The sequence below is a fragment of the Rattus norvegicus genome, chromosome 7 (genome assembly GCF_021556685.1).
Source record: "Rattus norvegicus strain SHRSP/BbbUtx chromosome 7, alternate assembly SHRSP_T2T, whole genome shotgun sequence".
Lineage (NCBI taxonomy): Eukaryota > Metazoa > Chordata > Mammalia > Rodentia > Muridae > Rattus > Rattus norvegicus.
In genome coordinates this window covers 85354702-85376589 of record NC_141540.1, presented here as the reverse complement: position 1 = coordinate 85376589, position 21888 = coordinate 85354702, and the positions used below count along the sequence as shown (strand labels likewise).

Below are 21888 nucleotides of genomic sequence, written 5' to 3'. Positions count from 1 at the left end.
AAATACTGATGGCTTATTAAATTACCACCTTGAAATTATTTGTAATGTGCTGAAAAAAGAATGGTAAATTATGATAGCAGAGAATGAGAGGCAAGTGATTTGATTCTGTTGACAAAGTCCCTTTCTATTTTCACAATCATTTATTATGTGTTTGGCTTTACCCAGAGAATGTTAGCAATAACTTTTGTAGGTGGTATAAAGATTTTGTTTAGAAAATCCATGATTCACCTATGCTGTCACGCACTTTTAGAATCTGCAGTTTATCATATCAGTCTGTGGTGTGTTGATTCGTTATAGACAGATATTTACTTTATACAGGTAGGATATAATTTATGATGTTCAACTTAATGAGTTTTGGACTTTACATTGGTAGGTTATAAAATAACAAAAAATAATTATCTAATAGGTTACATCAGATATTCAAGCCATTATTATAAAATAGGCTTGCATTAAATGCCGATCTGAACTAGGGGCTAATGTAAGTGTAAATGGGTAAAGTAACCTAGACTGAGGCATCTTCTTCAGAATATTATGTGTAGTAGATGCATTTTCAACATTACTCATTTTCGACTAATAGCAGGTTTATCAAAATACAATGGATAGGAAGTCAAATATTATTAGTTTCTAAATAGATGTAGTAAGTTATAGATAGATACACAGATTTGAGTCACTCAAAGTCGGCTACCTGAAGTATAAATGAGAAAAGATATGCGTAGTTACTGACTTTATAGATACTGGAGAGAGAACAAACACTTAGGAAGGACTAAGGGACTAAGGGCCATTCCTCCCAGACAGTAGACCGCTGTCCTCTGTAGGCCAATGTGTTATAAGTGTATTCCCTACGATAGAGTTAGTAAAAAGCAATAGAACTTTTATAAGGTGCAGCCTCGTGGGAGGTGTTTGTGTCCTTAAGAACAGGCCCTGAGAAGGGAATGTGAACTGATTCAGTAGCTTTGTTCCATTCTGGTTCCTCACCAGGGCATACTTCCTTGCCACAGAATCAAAGGCAGCTAGACCCGAGATCACCAATAGAAACTTCAAAAGACTGAGCCAAGGTAAATCTTTCTCTGCACAAGTTAATTATCTCAGGCTTTTGTTGTAGAAATTAGAATGTGAGTAAGGGCATAACACACTGTAAGGAACAGCAGGGGTCAGTGCGACAGCCAAAGATTTCTGACATAAAAGAAGCAGCTTACAAGTTCTGTTTGGCTGAAAAGTTGCATATGAATTGTGAGTAATTACTTCAACCTAGTCAGGCAATAATGCCAACTACAGCCAGGGTACAAAGGAATATATATATATACATATATATATATGTATATATATATATATATATCATACATATGTATCTCTCTCTTGAATAGCTGGTTTCTGCCTGGAATATGACTGGCACAAATGTGCATTTTGCAATATTCAGAACACCATAAAGTAACTCAAGAAAATGATAACAAGACATTAGGGAAACATTGAAATTCGTTTCTTACACTGTCAGAATTCACTTACCAAAAGAGTCTGAGAGAACCACATCTTTTTCAAGTAGAGATACTGGAGACGGCTTGTTGAATGCTAAACGGTGGAAACTGACAGAGGCGTCGCAGACGGAGCCAGGAAAACCAATGCTCCATGCAGCCTCTTGAGTGCAGTGTGAAGGGTCCAGTAAGGGGCTGTGTGGAATGACAGTGTGGCCTCTGTGCCCTGGGGAAGAAACAGAAACAGCATGACTCCAACTTTATATGAGAAAAGTAATAAATCTGACCTACAGTGCACATAGGTCCTGTGACCACAATATTACCAACAAAATCTACAAACCTTCGTAGAGGATTTTCCTTGCAAGTTACAGTTACACTTGTTTTACAGTAGACTTTTCTGACAAGGGATTCACCACCAATGTATTTGAAACACAAACCTGAAGCACACACAAGGGTCAAAGAGATGGAAAATAGCACAAGTAACTTGATTCAGGGTTCAGACGGATTCAAAGGAAGATTCAAACCTGCTCACAGATCATGTGCTTTTAAACAAATATAGGCTTAGTTACTAGAGAACGTCTTGTATTGGCTCTATGATCATTGGAAAGAGAATAAATCCTTAGGAAGGATTCAGGGAATCTAAGAACTGTCCCTCCCAGACACTAAGCAAGATGATTGTCTTTTAATAACTAATTTTTAAAACCCTCAACAAGTTTGTTAGTCAGAACTTTAAAGAGAAACACTACATTCTCCCTCCTGAAAACCACAAGAAGAAAGACAGAAGCCATCAACCGTAGCTGAGAACTCAGACCATGTGAACATTGAAAAGGATGCTGCTTCATCCTTCAAAGGGACTTCCAGTATCAGCCACTAAGATCTCTGGGTTTACCTATCAGTATAAGCTTCCGATCCTGTTCGGACAAGTCCATTATTAACAATTGGTAAAGATAAAACCTTTGGAAATCATAGATATTTATAGAAAATGAGACATATTTTTATCCAAATGACTTACGTGACTTAAAATGATTAAAAACTATGATGCACATGAATTTTTCTAGGTTTAGTATTTCATTTAAAATGTAATAAACTTTATTATAAAAAAACTTGCAAAAAATATCACACACTAAATTTAGCCGGATCCAACATCCATACATCTCAATGAATTTTGATGCAGTTAGAATAGCCATTCTGAAGCTATGGAGATGTACATTAAATTTTATACTTCATTATCAAACATATCTTCATCCACCAACAAAACTGAAAAATCCACAACAGAGGTAGAACTAGAAAAAACAGAAAACCATTGAACTGAGAATGGGGTCCTCACTAGAGGAGTTAGAGAAAGGATTGAAGGAGCTGAAGGGGCTTGCAACCACATAAGAACAACAATACCAACCAACCAGAGCTTCCAAGGACTTAACCCAAAGACTACACATGGACAGAGTCATGGCTCCAGCTGCATATGTAGCAGAGGATGGCCTTGTTGGGCACCAATGGGAGGAGAAAGCCTTGATCCTGCCCAGGCGGACCCTCCAATGTAGGGGAATTAACATTAGGGTGGGGAGGCAGGAAGGGAGGTGGTTGGAGAGGGGGAACACCCTTATAGAAGAAAGGGAGGGAGATGGGATAGGGGGCTTATGGCCAGGAAGCCAGGAAAGGGAATAATATTTGAAATGTAAACAAAAAATCCAAGAAAAAAAAACAACATTATCTCCTCTTTTTGTAATTCTTGCCTATTGAACACATTTTAAAACAAATACAAATTTAGACACTAAATTACAAAGGAGTTGATAGCAGCCTTATCACTCCTTTTAAAAAGTATTCTAGGCAGGCAGTGGTCCCAGCACTTGGCAGGCAGAGGCAGGTAGATCTCTGAGTTCAAGGCCAGTTTGGTCAAGGACAGCCAAATTTATAGAAAGGAAACCTGTCTTGAAAAACAAAAGAAAGTGGGAAGGAAGGAAGGAAAGAAGGAAGGAAGGAAGGAAGGAAGGAAGGAAGGAAGGAAGGAAGGAAGGATATATTCTGCCTGCATGATTTAGAAACAAAGATGGAATTTATATGTATTTGTACGGATTGTGGCTGAGTCCACAACTTGGCATTTATGAAAACAAATTTTTATCTTAATGAAAAATGACAGCAGAATGAACGCGTCCAGCATCAAAATGGCAGTGAGCAGTGTCTCCATAGATGTTCTACAAAGTAACCATCAATTCAAAAACAAATTGTTAATGAAAGAAATAAAAGGGCATGTTCAGAGGCTGCTTCTGACAGTTTGTAGCATTTTCAAAAATAAAAAAACAATAAAAAATACCTTGTGCTTTCCTTTCATTTTCAAATCAGAAGGTAAACTTACTGCTGGACTACAGTCTGTGATACTGGTGAATCAGTCTTAACAGTTCAAAGTCACATAAACATATACTTGGTTTTCTGAGAGAGGGTTTTTCTGTGTAGCCTTGGCTGTCCTGCAACTCACTCAGTAGACCATGCTGGCCTTGAACTCATAAAGAACCTCCTGCCTCTGCCTCTCAAGTGCTGGGATTTAATGCATGTAGCACCACTGTCTATCCTAAATGTATGTTTTTAATCACAGATTGAAGAACAATATTACCTGTTAGTGATCCATCAACATCAATCAGTACTGCTTCGTGTTCCCATCGAAAGCCTGCCTTATTCGGTGCATGAAAATACTGGATGTCAACAAACTTGGCACTCCAGCCTCCACATCTGTCATTACACACCCCAGTGATTGATGTTACTCCTAAAGCCACACAGGCATGGCGGTCAAAATTCATAAAGTGTACAGATGACACCGTCAGGCCTTGACTAAATGGGAGAACCAGGCCTTTTGAGGTGCAAAATGTGGATCCCATTCCCAGCTCATCAAGATGACCAACGATTTTGGCATTTTTAATCACAGCTCCATTGCTTTCCCCCCATCCCCCAACATAGGGAGCCAGGATTCTCTTGGTCTCAATTCCAGCCTCATAGTTGTTCACCATCACAAAGTTGTGGAACTGCAGGGCTCCTCCATTGACCCATTCAGCTCCTTTTTGACAGTTCCAGACAGTGAGTGAATTAAAGACAGCAGGCACCGGCACTGTAGAAGTACAAGATCCTGTGTGCATGGGAAAATATTCTTCAAAAATCCACAGTCCAAACCACCCCTGAGAATGAACAGTATTGTTATAGAATTCTCCAAGTGGAATTCGTTTTTGGCAAATGTTTCGGTTGAAAGATGGGCCATCGGGGTGGTCATTCATTCTGTACCAAAAGCCAAAGTGAGTGCCACCAGCAGCCACATTGTGTCGTATGGTGTTGTTAGGGTTGGTTACCCAAAATGCAGCTGGGGTCACATCATCATTTAATAGGCTGGTAGTTTGCTGTACAAACACTGCCAGATTATATTGTAGAATGTTGCCATGTTCAATACCATCTTCTATGAAAAATGCCCCTCCCTTTATATCATATATAATATTCCTCTCCACAAGAAGGTGATGTGTATTGTGGATTGTAACAGCTCTGTTGTATGCTTGATGAATTGCACAGCCTCTCACATACGATTTGAACTGTAAATCTCCAAGCAGGTGCCAATGTATTGGGTATCGTCCCAAACGGAAAGATTGGCCAGCATGAAACACCTGTCAGACCAAAAATAAGACCTGTTCAGTAATTTTCTGTTTCAAAGTAATCTCCAATTTTATATTAAGGTGTGAATATATTGACAATAATATCCTCCACATTATTCATATTGTTATTTGAAATACTATTTTATTTTGAATACAATCTTTTATATAATGCAATTCAATACGACAATACTTGTTAAGGCATGAATGAGTGGGACAAATAAGTGGAGTAAGAGAATAAATAAACAAGTCTATTGCTGCAAGGCAACTGCGCCTTCTACTGCAGGCTCAATGCCAACTTTCATTCTTTTGTGTTTTGTTTCTCTACAAGTAAACTGTTTTGTTTAATAAAATAAAACTCTTTCCATCACTCAACTTTTCTATGTATCAAAATTAAGCTCTAAATGTCTTCTTTTTCCCTAATCCTTTGATTCCCATATATAAAAAATTCTTCAGGATATTTACCAGGTGCCACATACTTTAGTGTTTTATATGGAAGGTCCCAGTCTTTACCATGATCTAGGTAAAGACTTAACCACACAGATGAAAAAACTGTAAATAGCCCAAGGGCCTTGTTCACACTTGTAACTTCCTTGCCAATCCAAGTGGGTGTGGCTCCTGATTAGAAGCTGTTAATAACCATTCTGCTGTTTCTTTCAAGTCTATGATTTAATTATCTAATATTCAAGATGCTGACATGTAATTCAACATAATCCAGTTATCTAAGCAAAGAAAATATCTGAACTGCCATTTGTTTATCTATGTATTGGTTTTCTTTTTTTCCTTAGATTTGTTTACTTTTCTGTGCATTGGTGTTTTGGCTGGCCATATGTCTATGTGAGAATACCAGATCCCCGTGAGCTGTCATGTGGGTGCTGAGAATTAAACCAGAGTCCTCTAGAATAGCATCCAGTACTTATAACTATTGAGCAATCTCTCCAGCCCCAGCTCTTTATTTTATTTCTACAAAATTAACTATCAACTATTAAATATTAAACTATTACATATTATTTAATAGATATTTGATTCTAAAAATTTCAGTTAGTTTCTATTTCAGATGTCACATGTGTAATAAATCTAAAGAAAAGTCATTGCAAATGTCAGTGCTGACTTTGAGTGTGCCCAGAGGGGGTTTATGGATTTTGATATTGTGGATCTGATCCTTTCTCTACTCCTTTCTTCACTGAATGCATGATAAGAAGTGGTAAGTTCTGGTTAACAAGTCTGCTTATGAAATGATATAAATAAGATCCTGAAATCTATAAAATATCATGAGTTTGAGTAAATAAAGGAAACTAGGAATTTGGATAACAATTTCAAGTAAGGAGAGGCCTCTCTTACAAAGTAACATTGAGAAGAAACCCAATAGAAATAATAAAGTGAAGTATGCAAACTTTGATGGAGGAGCGTTTTAAACTGAACAAAGAACAAATGAGCATCAGTCAGATACGTGGTTGACACGGTTATGTAAGGAGGCACATGTGGATCACCAGACATGAACAGGTCACAGGGGACAAAATCATGATTAAGGATTTGAATTTTCTGTTTTGGACATAATATGAAACTATTATTAGATTTCAAATTGTGTGTCTGGATGGACACGATTTATGCTTTTAAAAATTATGGAGATAAACATTTAGAGTGATCAAATGAGTAAGTATTTAGCATCATTAAGAGTGTTCATTTATTGGTCTGCTACCTGATTGGAAGTAGAGTGTGGCAAAAAGCTGGAGCTCGATCTATAGTCACTGTATGACATCTTGGTGTTTTAACAATAATTTTCCTTACCTCTACATATTCTATTCTTCCAGTTACCATGTCAGCCCCAGGTAAAGGGGCATGCAACATAATACAGCCTCCAAACTGATCACTTCCCATTTCTTCTCCAAACTTTCCTTGAAGGCATGTTTGTGTAGCAAATTCTCCTTTAAAAATATTTTAAAATATTTAAAATTATTCATGAACCTATAGAAATATTCTTGCCAAAATTTCCTATACTCATTTCTTTTCTCTTTATTCACGTATATTCAACTTTATTCTGGAACATAAGTATTATGTATTTATACCTTCATTTTTTCTAAGTAATAGGAAAGATAAATAATGTGTCTTGTTTATCTTTGTATATTCTAAAGCATCTATTAGAGATAGTACTAAATAATATTTGAATGGTTGAATGAATAGTGATAGTAGTATTTTTTATTGTTTCTGAAGCTTCTGCTTCAATAGGGAATTAACATAGTGCTAAATTATGCTTGTATAGCATTAGAGTCGGACAGCCTAATTTGCATAACGGGAAGTATTCTCATTCTAAACAGCTTGAGACTTGCTTTCATATCCACTCTGAGACTTGATGCAGATAAAATGGCATCAGAAAATAGGTCATTTAACATAAAATTTGAAGACCGTATGCTTATCTATAAGGAAAAAGCTATTAACTAACTCTTGACTGTTATTATTTAGTTACTTATTAATGATTACGAAAATACAGAGATAATTTGTCAAAGACATTCTGCTTTACAGTATAAACACATTATTAAGATGCATCTGTATCCAGTAATTCTCTGCTGTGTGTTCAGGACCTTTCACTAACTCATTCCCTTGAACTTCCTCAGAGCTGTTGACTCATTTCTGGCCAATGGCACATAAACAAAAGCAAAATACATCATTTTAGAACCTTTGTAGTTAATTGGTGGTTTGACTCTCTAGCTGTCATATCTTTGCTTCAGAGATTATGAAAACCCATATTGAGACAAAGCTTACGTCAGTTTGAATTCTGAGAAAATTATAATGAAAAGGACCTCCTGTTGACCCACATTAGACTAGACAGATGGAGCATGAATAAGAAGTATCCTTTGTCATTGAAAGTCATGGATGCTTTAGGCTTGTTCAATAATGGTACACAGTACAGTTCTGTGGCTCACAACTAGAGATGATTTTGTTTCCAGATAATGCTTTTACAACCTCTGGAAAGTATTTTTGGTTGACACACTAATGCGACTGTTACTAATATTTGATTGGCTCAGGTCAGGCACGTTGCAAAATATTCTGCAGTGGATAGGACAGAAACTCATGCAAAGAATGATTAGGACCAACATTTCAAAGGCATTGCCTATCTTAAAAGTTACAGATCTATATATCTACACACAAATTTCTTCATCTTCTCAAATATCCACTCTCTATCTAGTTACCATTGTCCATGAACTATTTACTATAATAACTATCTATGATGAAAGTAATCTCACATACACTACAGATTTTGGAAAATACAAAGAGCATTGTTAAAGATTTGCTAAATAAAACAACAAATACTGTATTTGAAACTCTCTATTTCCTTGGTAAATATAAGTGATGTAGCTTCTGGGCCACATGTGAAGCTGTAGTTATCAAGGCTGCATAATAAAGGACCCTAGGAATAGAAAAGTAATAAGAAATCACAAGAACAGGAGAGGGACTTTGTCATGGATTCCAGTCTCACTCATTCCTTCTACTTTGGTGTCAGCATTGATCAGTTTCCTCATTATATCGCAAATACAATCAAACTATTGGTGTTTCCAAGTTCCCATGCTTAATATCTACAACAAAATAGTCCACTTCAACATAAACCAAAACGTTTAGAAAAACTGGAATAATCATTGCCAGCCACATAACAGCGGCTAAGAGTACCTGTGTCAAATCCATCGGGGCATGATGGGATCTTGTCATTCCACTCCACATTTTCAGACCCTCTTATTAAGATATTTCTTGTAAGAATTCCAACCTCTGCCCTAGCTTCAAACACAGTTCCATCAGGAAGTGTGGTGGTGATTCCCAAGTGTGTGTAGTTTAGTGGCCTAGTTAGAGTTATGTGCATCCCGTCAGCAGACACCGATGCAATGGTCCGTTTCTCATTTTCTCCTTGACTGTGTCTATAAAATTTTAAGGAAAAAAAAGTTAACTTACACATTTACCATATTTGGTTTACACATTGAATGCTTCAGTCATAAAATAAGGTGGTTCTGAAAAATGTCACACCACATTCTAAAGAGATATTTGAGTAAAATATTTTATACGCAGAATAAGTTTGATGGCTCATTTCAAACCTGAGTGCGACATTTGTTCAGAGCCTGCAAAAGCAATCATTTATAACTTTTAAGTGTCATCCTTGGAGGCTCTTAAATGAGAATGACTTTATAGTTGCAGTAATGACTGAAAACGCTTCAGAAGGAAGGGATGTGCTACTGGCGTCCAATGGAGAGAGGCCAGAGATGTTTCGAAGCATCCTGTAAAATACACATAATAGCTTCCTACAGCAACAGTGAACAGCTTTAATCATGGCAAAGTAGAAACTCTTACAAAGGAAAGCCACTAGAAGTTTTTAAGTAGAAAAATTACTCAGTTGTCATTTATTCTCTAATCTACTCAAGATTCCAGCCACAGTAAGTGAGTCTTGCTAATTTTATGATGTACTCATCCATATATTTACACTCTTTAAAAAATTGAGATCTAGCTTGCTTTCTAGTGTCCCATGGCATTATTTAATGATGTTACATGCTTATGAAGCACTTTCTTTGAGGTTCATTTTGCTATTATTGTTCAAATGACCTCATTGCATCTTTACAGCAGTTGTGGGAGGAAATGATAGCATGCAATTCTATGGAAACTGAGAGAGACCAAGTAACGGCCATGGTGAGCATTATTGCAAGAAGTAGACACAGCACAACCCCCACAAAAATACATTTCCTTTTCTTAGCGTTAAAAAATTTTTTTAAATATTTTTATTTAATTAAAATATAACTACACAATTCTACTCCCCTTTTTCTTATATCTGATCTCCCTCCCCACTTTCCAAATCTGCTACCTCCTCTTCTTTAACCAATGTTATTACAGAAAAAACATTTCCTTAATCTGACTTTAAAATTTCTCAGATTAGATTCACCAATGAATAGTAAATTAGATTTGATGGGAAAGCCCTTAATTCATATTTCTTAATGTTTTGGTTGCGAGCATGGCTTCTAAGAACTGAGCCATCTCTACAGCTCTAATTCAATGTATCCTTAAACCAACTCTCTTCTAAATTGTAAAGTTGCTTTTTTATTTCACAAAGGAAGGCTGTAAATACAGACTTCCCAGTTTATTAGGGAGCCCCGTGATTTTCCTCCTTTTGTATTTTGTCATTATATAATTTAAATTTCCTTCTGGGGTAGTGGGCGATAAATGAGTACTTCCAACGCTAAATTTGTAAGTATATATTTATCTCTCTCTAACATCTGCAATCTTATTTTTAACTTGAAAAATGGCAACTTGCATTTTAATTTTTAAATTCAGTCACAGGCCTGGCAGATCTGTTTCTTGTCATAATTACTCTTCACTTCCTGATAAATGTAACCACATGCAATCTAAGTATCTGTAATTTGAACATCAAGCTAAACCAAATGCCTCTCGTCCTTTGCTCTTTGATATTCTTGGAACAGAGATGCTAGATCTTAGTGTATTAATTGCTAGAATACACTATGTAGCTAAATGGAAGTTAAGGGGGATAGGTATTCTCAGCTATGACATGTCAGGCATCTGGAAAGTTCTGCTAGCTTATTATCATTGTATACCAATTCCCTCTCTTTTTACTCTTATCACAACCTCCAGTTTTGTTCCTTGAGAAACACTGCCAAGGGAAGAAGATAAGGGAATTTTGCCTGTTGTTCACTCATGTCCTCAGCTGACCCCAGACAAAATAGTTCATTTACATAAATGTGTTTAGCTAAAGCCCCAAGTTGATGATTTCACACGACTTTTAGTAGCAGATTGCTTCTTTCTAGTGAAATCTTACTTAAGACCCTAACCATGTAAAATAACCATTTTAGTGGACATATTATTTTACTATGGTCCACATTTAGTCTTGTTCTTATAACAAATTCAGTCGCTAGAAAGTCAACACACACTGGTGATCAGACAGAAACTAGCATCTGACCCACATGTATTTGGCTCTTTATATTCTCCTTTTTATTTATTTATTTTTGGTGGTTTTGTTTTCATTGCTGTTGTTTTGCTTTTCTGAGACGGGGTTGTTTTTTTTTTCTCCTGTGTAGCTGTGACTGTCCTGGAATTCACTTGTAGACCAGGCTGGCCTCGAACTCATGGATATCCTCCTGCCTCTACCTCCCAAGTGTGGGGATTAAAGGTGTACACCACTACCACCCAGCTTGCTTATGGTTCTTTACCAAATGTTTCAAGTTCAAATAAAATAGTTTGAGAAGTTTCCATCATTCTTCTTTTACACAGATTAAAAAAAATCTATATCGCAAAGGACACTGTGGTTAGGACAAAACGGCAACCAACAGATTGGGAAAAGATCTTTACCAATTCTACAACAGATAGAGGCCTTATATCCAAAATATACAAAGAACTCAAGACGTTAGACCGCAGGGAGACAAATAACCCTATTAGAAAATGGTGTTCAGAGCTAAACAAAGAATTCACAGCTGAGGAATGCCGAATGGCTGAGAAACACCTAAAGAAATGTTCAACATCTTCAGTCATAAGGGAAATGCAAATCAAAACAACCCTGAGATTTCACCTCACACCAGTGAGAATGACTAAGATCAAAAACTCAGGTGACAACAAATGCTGGCGAGGATGTGGAGAAAGAGGAACACTCCTCCATTGTTGGTGGGATTGCAGACTGGTAAAACCATTCTGGAAATCAGTCTGGAGGTTCCTCAGAAAATTGGACATTGAACTACCTGAGGATCCAGCTATACCTCTCTTGGGCATATACCCACAAGATGCCCCAACATATAAAAAAGACACGTGCTCCACTATGTTCATAGCAGCCTTATTTATAATAGCCAGAAGCTGGAAAGAACCCAGATGCCCTTCAACAGAGGAATGGATACAGAAAATGTGGTACATCTACACAATGGAATATTACTCAGCTATCAAAAACAATGACTTTATGAAATTCATAGACAAATGGTTGGAACTGGAAAATATCATCCTGAGTGAGGTAACCCAATCACAGAAAAACACACATGGTATGCACTCATTGATAAGTGGCTATTAGCCCAAATGCTTGAATTACCCTAGATGCATAGAACACATGAAACTCAAGACAGATGATCAAAATGTGAATGCTTCACTCCTTGTTTAAAAGGGGGAACAAGAATACCCTCGGCAGGGAATAGAGAAGCAAAGATTAAAACAGAGACAGAAGGAACACCCATTCAGAGCCTGCCCCACATGTGGCCCATACATATACAGCCATCCAATTAGACAAGATGGATGAAGCAAAGAAGTGCAGGCCGACAGGAACCGGATGTAGATCTCTCCTGAGAGACACAGCCAGAATACAGCAAATAGAGAGGTGAATGCCAGCAGCAAACCACTGAAATTAGAATAGGACCCCCGTTGAAGGAATCAGAGAAAGAACTGGAAGAGCTTGAAGGGGCTTGAGACCCCTTATGAACAACAATGCCAAGCAACCAGAGCTTACAGGGACTAAGCCACTACCTAAAGACTATACATGGACTGACCCTGGACTCTGACCTCATAGGTAGCAATGAATATCCTAGTAAGCTCACCAGTGGAAGGGGAAGCCCTTGGTCCTGCTAAGACTGAATCCCCAGTGAACGTGATTGTTGGGGGGAGGGCGGCAATGGAAGGAGGGTGTGGAGGGAAACACCCATAAAGAAGGGGAGGGGGAGGGATTAGGGGGATGTTTGCCCGGAAACCGGGAAAGGGAATAACATTCGAAATCTAAATAAGAAATACTTAAGTTAATAAAAAAAATCTATATCCCAAATAAATCAATGTCATCTGATACCTGTGTCCTGTGCTTGCAATCACAATGCTATCTCCTGTCTTCCATGTCACCGCTTCTTGTACAGTTAATGTCCATTCTCCTGCATTTGCAGTGTGAGCCAAGCGAGTCCAGACCACAGGAATAGGCAGACCTGAAAGTCACATACAAACCAAGCATCTCTTTAGAAGAACTCTCTCCTTTACTAAGTGGCTTCTGCATTTGAATTAATATATATATATATATTTATATAGGATATATATTTACATAGGATATATATATTTAGTGCCATGTGGGATATCTAAGGTCGCAGCATTCTGAACACCCCCCCCAAAAGGCTACAATTATCACCATATAGACATCAATGTAAAAATTATTCAGTTCATGTTCAAACAATTTTACCCTAGCATCTCAAACATGATTAAACTACATTACTTGATGTCAATTTCCTGAACTACAGCTACAGGAAAGTACAAGTATAAATTTGTTTTTATATTTTAGAAATATTCTGGTTAAAGAAGTAAAAATGAAGAAATTACCATCTTCTAAATCCAAAATGAGTGCCTTTTCAGACAGTAAGTAATGAGTAAATAGCATACATAAGGAAAGGGTAAATGGTACCCATAGTGTTTGGTTATCTACAGCCATAGCTGTCAGAAGGGTACGGGGAGAGCCTAGAAGGAAGGCATAAACTTGGTTGTGAGACTCACTTCTGTGTGTAACTTTCTAGACTAAGGGGTGGAGTCAGAAAGAAATAGAGACTATCCAAAGATAGGAGAAGACTGGCAAGTTTATATCAGAGTGCCTTCAGCCTACCGTGAAGATCCAGTGTGCCCTCTCGCACAGCCAATGTCTTAGCTCCATACACAGGCAGCTCAGGAGATCTAAGATGACCATGAAGAGTAATGACAGCTTGGTGTTGGAATGGAAATGCTTCTGTCCCAATCTGAAAGAATTCACAGATCTTGCTCAGAAAACTTAAACTCACAATTCACAATTCTAATTTTGCAAAAATATTTTTCCTTTTCTTCCCCATTTGAGAATTGTCTAGTCATCCATATCTTTCTTTCTCAATGTAAACCTTAAATTTTTGTGTGTACATGTTTTCATATGCGTGTAGGTGCATGTCTGTACTGTTGTCACTTGGAAAACATCAATATCAAAAGAATGAAGCTTATGTGACTTTTAAACACTGATACCCCGTTGTCCCAGATATGATTAAAGCCAATAGGATGACCTCCAGCATTGGTCCTTTGGTTATGTCTACTTTTTCTTGATGTGTCATCTTGCTAGCTCCCTCTAACCCTAAGACTTGAATTTTCTAATAGGTCAATCAATGTACAACAGCTGACCTTCAGAAAAACACGGAGGATTGACACAGGAAGTTTTCTTTGCACTTTAAATTCAACAACACAGTATTTTCTCTATTAAAATGAAAGAATATTCTAAGAATCAATCTTCTGTGAGGTTGTAACATTAATCCAACCAATTAAAGCAAAGATAACTTCAGATAAATTTGGTAGAATTATTAGTTTTATATATAATATTTTAAACAATACAATTAAGTGAAGATATTGTTTCCCATACCTGAAGAACTCCCCCATCTGTGATTAGTATATTTTCTGCCTGGAGTTCTATATCAGCTTCATCAAATATTAGAGTCCCACCTGTGAACCACATAACTTTAGTACGTCACAAGACCCCAAGAGTTAACAGCAAAATTTAGTCTAGGATAAACTGCTTTGCAATAACAATTTGTTATCATTAAACAGTGCAACTATGTAGATTTATTGAATAAAACAGGACTTCAAAATATAAATGAGGGACAGAGACATAGTCATCTTTATAGAAATTATTGTGATGTCAACATTAGTTCTCATCTTTAAAAAGGATTAGCTCTAAAAGTTGTATTATTTTGTGTCATAGCAATAACTTGACCAGCATCATTAGGATTATACCAAAATGCCTTTTCATAAGATGGATGTCAGTCTGAAGATAGTACAACTTTACTTGTGATCTAATTCTTTAATGGCTTCAAATTACAAATATCTTTTGAAATTGTAGAAGCTTAAAAAGGATCATAAAATTACAGAAGTCTTTAGGCACGTAAGATCGTTCTGCCAAAGTTTATTCACAAAAGCTCCAAGCACTTTATTATTCCTGTTTATTATTTCTTTCATGTATATTTGAAATTGCTGTGATCATTTCATTTTTATAGTAGGAACAGAATACCAAAAGGCAGAGAGAACCCAGATCACAACTGAAGGCAGATTCATGGGCGAAAGAGAGGAGTACTGTAGTCAGCTTCTAGTTAGAGACCAGATCTGGGGTTCAGACTCTATCTCAGAGAACCTGACCTAAGGTTGAACTCTCTAGCACCAGTTTCCAGGTTACTCTCATGACAAACCTGTGTCTAGGACCAGTTTCTCGGTTACAAACCTGCCCCTGGCACCTCACTTCATCACAACCACCAGTCAGGATGAAAGCAGAAGTTAAGTTTATGATTTGGCTCCTAGCTCCAACCAATTATTTTAAAGGACAACAAAATTCCATAAGAGCTCCCCAGATAGATGTTTGCCAGACTAGAAAGGCCCTTGACTGCTTGTCATTTCCTATTAAACCTTGTCCCACTGAGGGCCTGGGGCTTTGCCCTCCTGTCCTGTGCAATGTGGCACAACCTTGAGCTTGAATAAAGACTTTAGTGCAATTTCATCAGAAACAGTGCCTTGGTGGTGTTTTGTGGTTCACAAAATGAGCACAACACTAGGGCAGTCAGGGACTATTAGGATTGACTTGAGCACACCGCTAAAATCGCTAAAACTTTGTGGTCTCTGGGATCCACTACCTCAGTATTTTTGACACGGGAAATGATGTTATTTTAATCAATTAAATATGAGGAACATTGAGGAGCTCACCACCCTCCCCTGTTATCACTGAAGAAACAAAAAACAACATGAAACCAAGTTTAAAGAATGCTACTGGAAACACATTAAATAATATCATAATCACAAAAAGATTTTAAAAGCCTAATTCAAAGATAAATGTTCATAATCATGGCTTTTCATTAAATTAAGTTGAGGGAAATAATCAGCAAAGTCTAATATAGAAACTTTTACAAATTTACCTTGAATGAGTAACATTTTCAGAATAGGAGTACTTTGGTCCAGCAGAATTATCTGTCCTTTTGTAATAACAGCAAGTGACCCTTCCTCTGGTGGAAGTTTTCCTCCCCATGAGGAGTTGGCAGACCAAATATCTGCATATAAGAAGTCAGCATTCTCCTGTAACAGAGTGCAAGAAGCCATAAAGTTCAGAGAAGTCATCAGAAAATTTCTCAAAGAAAGAAAATCTGAAACAGGATATATTTATCTAATAATAAAATGAACTCAATTATAAGATGTTACAGATGACTCAAATATTTCATGATAGTAACAAAGTTAAAATCCATTATTAATTATTCCACAGACAGAATAATTAAAATATCAAATAAAACATGAAGAATAAAGAACAAAGTATGTACTCTGCTTAAATTTAGTACAGACAGGTACAGTTCAATTATCTGTTGGAGACGTTAAAACAAGATATCTATTAGTAATCAGACACCTCCAGCCTGCTAGATTTTCATTGCTGTGGTTACTCTGCTTAACTGTCATTACCAATTTGGCCACGCCAATGTTTTTGATGTTGACAAGAACTGGAGCCCATCCTGAAGGAGCATGAGCACTTGTCATGCAGACGATATGTGTCTTGTTGGAATATTGGACGTCGCATTTGCTGTTGGCTATGGTGACTTGAACATCCTCTGTGTTTTCACTGTAAAGGAAGGAAATGCTGATGACACAAGCTTACCTTACATTTCTGCTACACATATTACAAGTCCTGCTTTCCTAAGTTACTGGAAAAGCAGTGACATATGGTTTTTCAAAGTACCGGCTGATACCACAGTAGTATTAAGAAGTATTGGTTGAGAAAAAGTAAAGAAAAACTTTAACAAGTCAGGGAATAGAAATGTACAAACCAGCAAGTGTTCCAACATTAAGAAAAGGCTGCCTAGGTTCAAGGGATCACAGTTCTTTATGGTCTCCAACAGCTGCATTTTGCAAATTGTAAAACTTGTGCATGGATTTTTCTTTCCTTTGCAACATTTTGAGCACAGGATTTAACCTCTACTTGCTGTGTTGAAAGTATCTGTAAGCTCTTGGGAAATGAATCACGCCTTCCATACTTTGAAGTCAGCATTGTCCGCTGAAGAAAGAGGGCAGTGTAGCTGAGTCATGGGATCAGAAAAGAGACTGGCTGGTTGAAAAGGAACGAGTTTGATGAGGGAAAAGATGTCTCTTTGGACCAATGAAACATGTTGTGATTAGAGATGAGCGGATGGGGAAGGCAAAACGGATGATTTATGTTTGTGAACTTATTGCTAGATTTGGGGTGAATCATTCTATTCTGTCCCTTTCACCTTCACCTCCTAAACATGAAGTGGGATAAAAACACCCTATATGGTAAAGGAGGAACCTTCTTTTGGTAGGAAGGTCCGTAGCACAGAGTATGTATTCAGTTAATGTTACTGTCAGTACAGGACTGTACTTGATTACTGTGAGGCAAAGACGAGAGCAAGTGAAGCCTTGCATCTAGAAGCAGGTTGATGTGAGCCTATGTTAAGACTGTACCTGAATCCAGATCCTGTGACTGTAAGCCGGGTGCCCCCGGCAGTGCTGCCTCTCCTGGGAGATACTTCAATGATGAGTGGAGTCAGGGACAGCATGTATGTAAATAGCGTCACAGATTGAGATGAGTCTTTCCCGTTGACCACACTCACTCCACAGGCTTGATCAGGTCCCTTGCCTATGAGAAAAAGGGAGTCAAACTGAGTACAGTTCTGCCACCAGCCCCAGATTCATTGCCAAAACCCCGAAATAGCTTCATTCTAGACTTGTTTTTCCCATGAGCATTTTATAATGCACACAGGATGTACACAAACTAGCAAGATCCTTTAGCAACAGTTAAAAAAAATCACATATCGTTTATACTCTAGTAACAGGGAATGGGGAAGAAAACTCCTCAGACTTCTTTTGTGGACAAATTTGCAAACCTGCCAGCTTAGTTTTGCAGTACTAGAAGGTCCAACTTTGCAACTTAGAGCTGGAAAGGTAGAAGAAGAAACACAGGTAACAGAGGAAGCAAGGGAGGAGCTGAAGCATACAAAGAGCCCATGTAGAATAACAAGAAGAGGAGGAGCCAGTATTGAGACAACCTGCCCATTTTCAACAATGCGGTTGCAAATTTTTATCAAAATACCAACTTTAGTGTTAAAGTGACAAAACTAATCATTAAAACATTAAGTAAGCTAAAAGTTCATAAAATTATCAAGTAGGCAAAAAAATCACAAAATTATTAAATTTTATGCCAAAAATACTTGCACATGAAGCATATTTTTATTTGTCTAAAATGTCATTTTAAGGTATTCCTAAATTTTGCTGTCAGGTGGTAGTGGATATGACTTTAATCCCAGAAATTTGGAGGAAGGAGTAGGCTGATCTCTGGGTTTGAGCCAGCCTTGTCTACATTGTGAGTTCCAGGATAGCTGAGGCTATGCATAGAAACCCTATCTCAAAAAACCATGACTAACTAACTAAACCCTCCCCCTAAATTGTTAACTAAATAATGAAAAATCTCTACACAGTACTAGATAATCAATATTCACAACCAACCAAATTAGAGCTAATCATGTTTCCATTTAATAGAAAAACTGTAGAAGGGAAAGGTTTAGATTTGGTTGTAGATAAAAAGGAAGTGGTAAAATTTGAGATTTAGGGTTACACAGAGCTCAGGTTTTATTTTTAAATCAGTAAAAATAAACAAGACTTAAATAGCAACAAATCATATATCATGATTCAGATAGCCTTCTATATATGTAGCCTCACAATAATCCTTTGAAGAAGGCTACTATGTTAAAACCAAGTTGATAGATGAAAAATCTTAGGTAGAGAGAGATTCAAAATCTTCCCCAAGAAATAAGACTCAAATCCTTTTGATGACTGCCCAGGTTAATACAAAAAGCATTCCTCTTTTTAAAATAACTTTTTTTTGAGGTTATACTATAAACACATAATTTCCCCCATCTTTCCTTCCCTCCAAACCCTTCCATATACCCTTCTTTGATCTCTTTCAAGTTTATGACCTTTTCCCACTAATTGTTGTTATATTCATATATGTGTATTTCTAACTACAACATGATCAGTCTGTATGATGTTGCTCATATGTATGTTTTCTGGGCTGAACTTTTGGTATAAGAAAACCAGTTGGTGTCCTTCTCACTGGAGAAAACTATTTCTCCCTCTCTCAGCATTTTTTAGCTGCCTTTAAAGGAAATTTGACTAATAAGAACTAACAACAAGGTCTCCATTTCAGGGATCAACTAAGAGCCATCAATTGATGCCACAAACCAAAGTTCTCAGATTTACTCAGGTAGAAAATACATTTCTGACCAAATTGCTTGAAGTCAGGATGTTTATAAATTGGACTCAATAACTTCAAAAGAATTCAACAACCTGAAAAAGACTGTAATCTTTATAAAATTAGCATATAAAAATAGGCTGCCAATTTTTGAGTACATACCGTTATTAGGTGGAATCTCACAAAACAATGTTGTAGAGTTAGATAAAAGTTTGTCAACTGCACATTCAGAGCCACCGACCAATATAGTTGAATTCCAAGGATCAAATCCCATGCCTGTTACAGTTAAGGTTTGCCCACCACCAAAGCTCCCTGAAGAAGACAAATACAAGGACAACCTGAATGAATGTGCAGGAAATGTTCCCTCTGTACACATTTGCTTTAGTTAAAAACCCAAAACGGAAGTGACTTTACATACCTTTCTTAGATCTGAAATTCATTATATTATTAATAAAACCAAATGTCTTTAAATTGCTTAGATTTAAACGTTTAAAATTTAAGTGTTTTAAGTTTTCAATGAATAAATGTGACTTCTTTTAATTTAAGTGGATAATTTTTAAACCAAAATTTATTTTAAAAGAGATGTCACAAAATATTTTCAAGTACTCAAAACTCAAAACATACATACACGAAACATTACTACTTGAGTATTTTCATCACAGTTTTTAGCTATTTTTAACCAGTAATTTTCAACTAGAAACTGTTTTCTGTGGAAATAATTTTATTCCTTTTATACAAAATATGATTTTAAAATTTCTGCATGTAACTTTAGAGTTTAGAATTGGAAACCTTTTAATTAAATGATAGAGCAATAGGAGAACTATAAAAGTTATTATTCTGGAATGATTGGCTAATACTCTTTTTTTGTTAATTTGTTGGACAAATAAAGGTAAGTTTTTTATCCTTATAAGAAGAACACGTTATGACTGGGCTTTAAGATTATCTTGTTTCTAAATGAGTGTTGAAGTAATGTGAAGTAGCAGATTACCTTTTCTTGGAGAAATACTCTGAATAGAAAACGGGTACTCAAATACAACAGAAGAGATGGCAGAGCCTTTTGTCTTATGAAGCATCATCACAGGGAAAATGCCCCCTGCATGTTCTCCCACAATGCACTGTAGCACAGTGTCATTGACAGTGGTCACGTTACATACACTCTCTTTTATCATCACTAAAACATCGGAGACAGCAAATCCAAGATTAGACCCAGTTATTTCAACTTCAGTTCCCGGCGGACCTTAAAAGAAAAAGGAAAGCATATAAACACATAATACCTGCTCATGCTTCTGTATGCACTTAAAGGTACGTAACTTTGCTGCTGTGAACAAAATCGGATCCAGTAGATCCAGGCATGCCTTGACCACTGCATCTAAGAGGCCTAGTCGGATGGATAACTGAGTTTGAAGGTGAACCTTTTCTACAGAGCAAGTTTCAGGACAGCCAGTGATAAACGGAAAATTCCTAACTAAATCAAACCAAAATAATATTTTAAAACTGTCTATAACAGTACTCATGACGTGCTATGTACATTTTTACTACAATATAGACCAGCCTACTGCACATTCACGGCAAGTGACATCCCAATGTTCGCCTTTGTCCAGCCCTTCCATCTATGATAATTTATAAATTACCTCTATAGTCTGAAAGAGAAAATGAAGAAAAAGCGCTCTGGATTTCTGAGCATGAGTCTTAGTATTGTGTGCTATTTTGTCCTTTGCAGCAATTCTTTCTGAGAATGGGCTATATTTTCTGTTACTCAAGAATTTTTAGTAGCTTCATTTTGAGAAAAAATATGTCATAATATATAAATAATAAGCTGTAGTAGAACATAGAGGGAAAGGGACTAATTTAAAGATTTTACAGTAAATATTGATGTGAGGCTTTAAGTTAAATATACACAAAACCCAAATGTTCATTTTATCTGTTGCTTTATTTTTTGATAAAATAATATTTTTATTTGTTAATCTCTCCATGTATTTTAGTAAGTTTTAAATGCCTCTTGCTTTGTGTAAGGGCAATATGGCACAACTGTCTTTGCAGGGCTGGAGAGATGGCTCAGCTATTGACAGTACTGGTTCTCTTTCAGAGGACGAGGGTTTGATTCCCAGTACCCACATGTTGACTTATACTAGTTCCAAAATGGCAAACATGCATACTTGTAGGCAAAACATAACAATAAAATAACATAACAGTAAAATAAAAGTTTGCAACTGCCTTTAGGTTTTCATTTTTTAATAAAGTCACTGTAAACATATAAAAGTTTTTCTACTTTTCTGTCAAGTTTATGTTGATCAAGAAAAATAGGGGCTCCAAAATAATGAAGAGTATTAGCTTTCTTAAATAGCCCCTTCTTCATGTATACAATTATTTTATACCAAATTACCATTATCTGTAAGACCAAATATTGTACATGTGAGTTTTCTTCCTGCTTTCCAATTTTATCCAATCCCCATCTGTATTATTTGTTGTCTAAGTCATGTTATAGATGTCTTTAATTAATTATGAATTTAATCATTCATAATCTTCTGTTTTTGCTAAAATTATTTAGCAATATCTCATATTTATTGAA

At 36.6% G+C, this 21888-nt stretch overlaps 1 protein-coding gene across 2 annotated transcripts in view; it reads right to left on the bottom strand.

Moving 5' to 3' along the window:
- Positions 1-21888, bottom strand: part of Pkhd1l1 (PKHD1 like 1) — a 175994-nt gene that overhangs the window by 66263 nt on the left and 87843 nt on the right. For both annotated transcript variants that reach the window (XM_087557314.1, NM_001034931.2), the window contains 12 exon segments: positions 20308-20556; positions 19482-19631; positions 17534-17708; positions 16520-16676; positions 15988-16144; positions 14451-14530; positions 13680-13809; positions 12888-13017; positions 8756-8997; positions 6881-7017; positions 4078-5107; positions 1504-1695 (listed from right to left, as the gene is read on the bottom strand). In XM_087557314.1, coding sequence (XP_087413440.1) covers positions 1504-1695; positions 4078-5107; positions 6881-7017; positions 8756-8997; positions 12888-13017; positions 13680-13809; positions 14451-14530; positions 15988-16144; positions 16520-16676; positions 17534-17708; positions 19482-19631; positions 20308-20556 — 2829 coding nt within the window.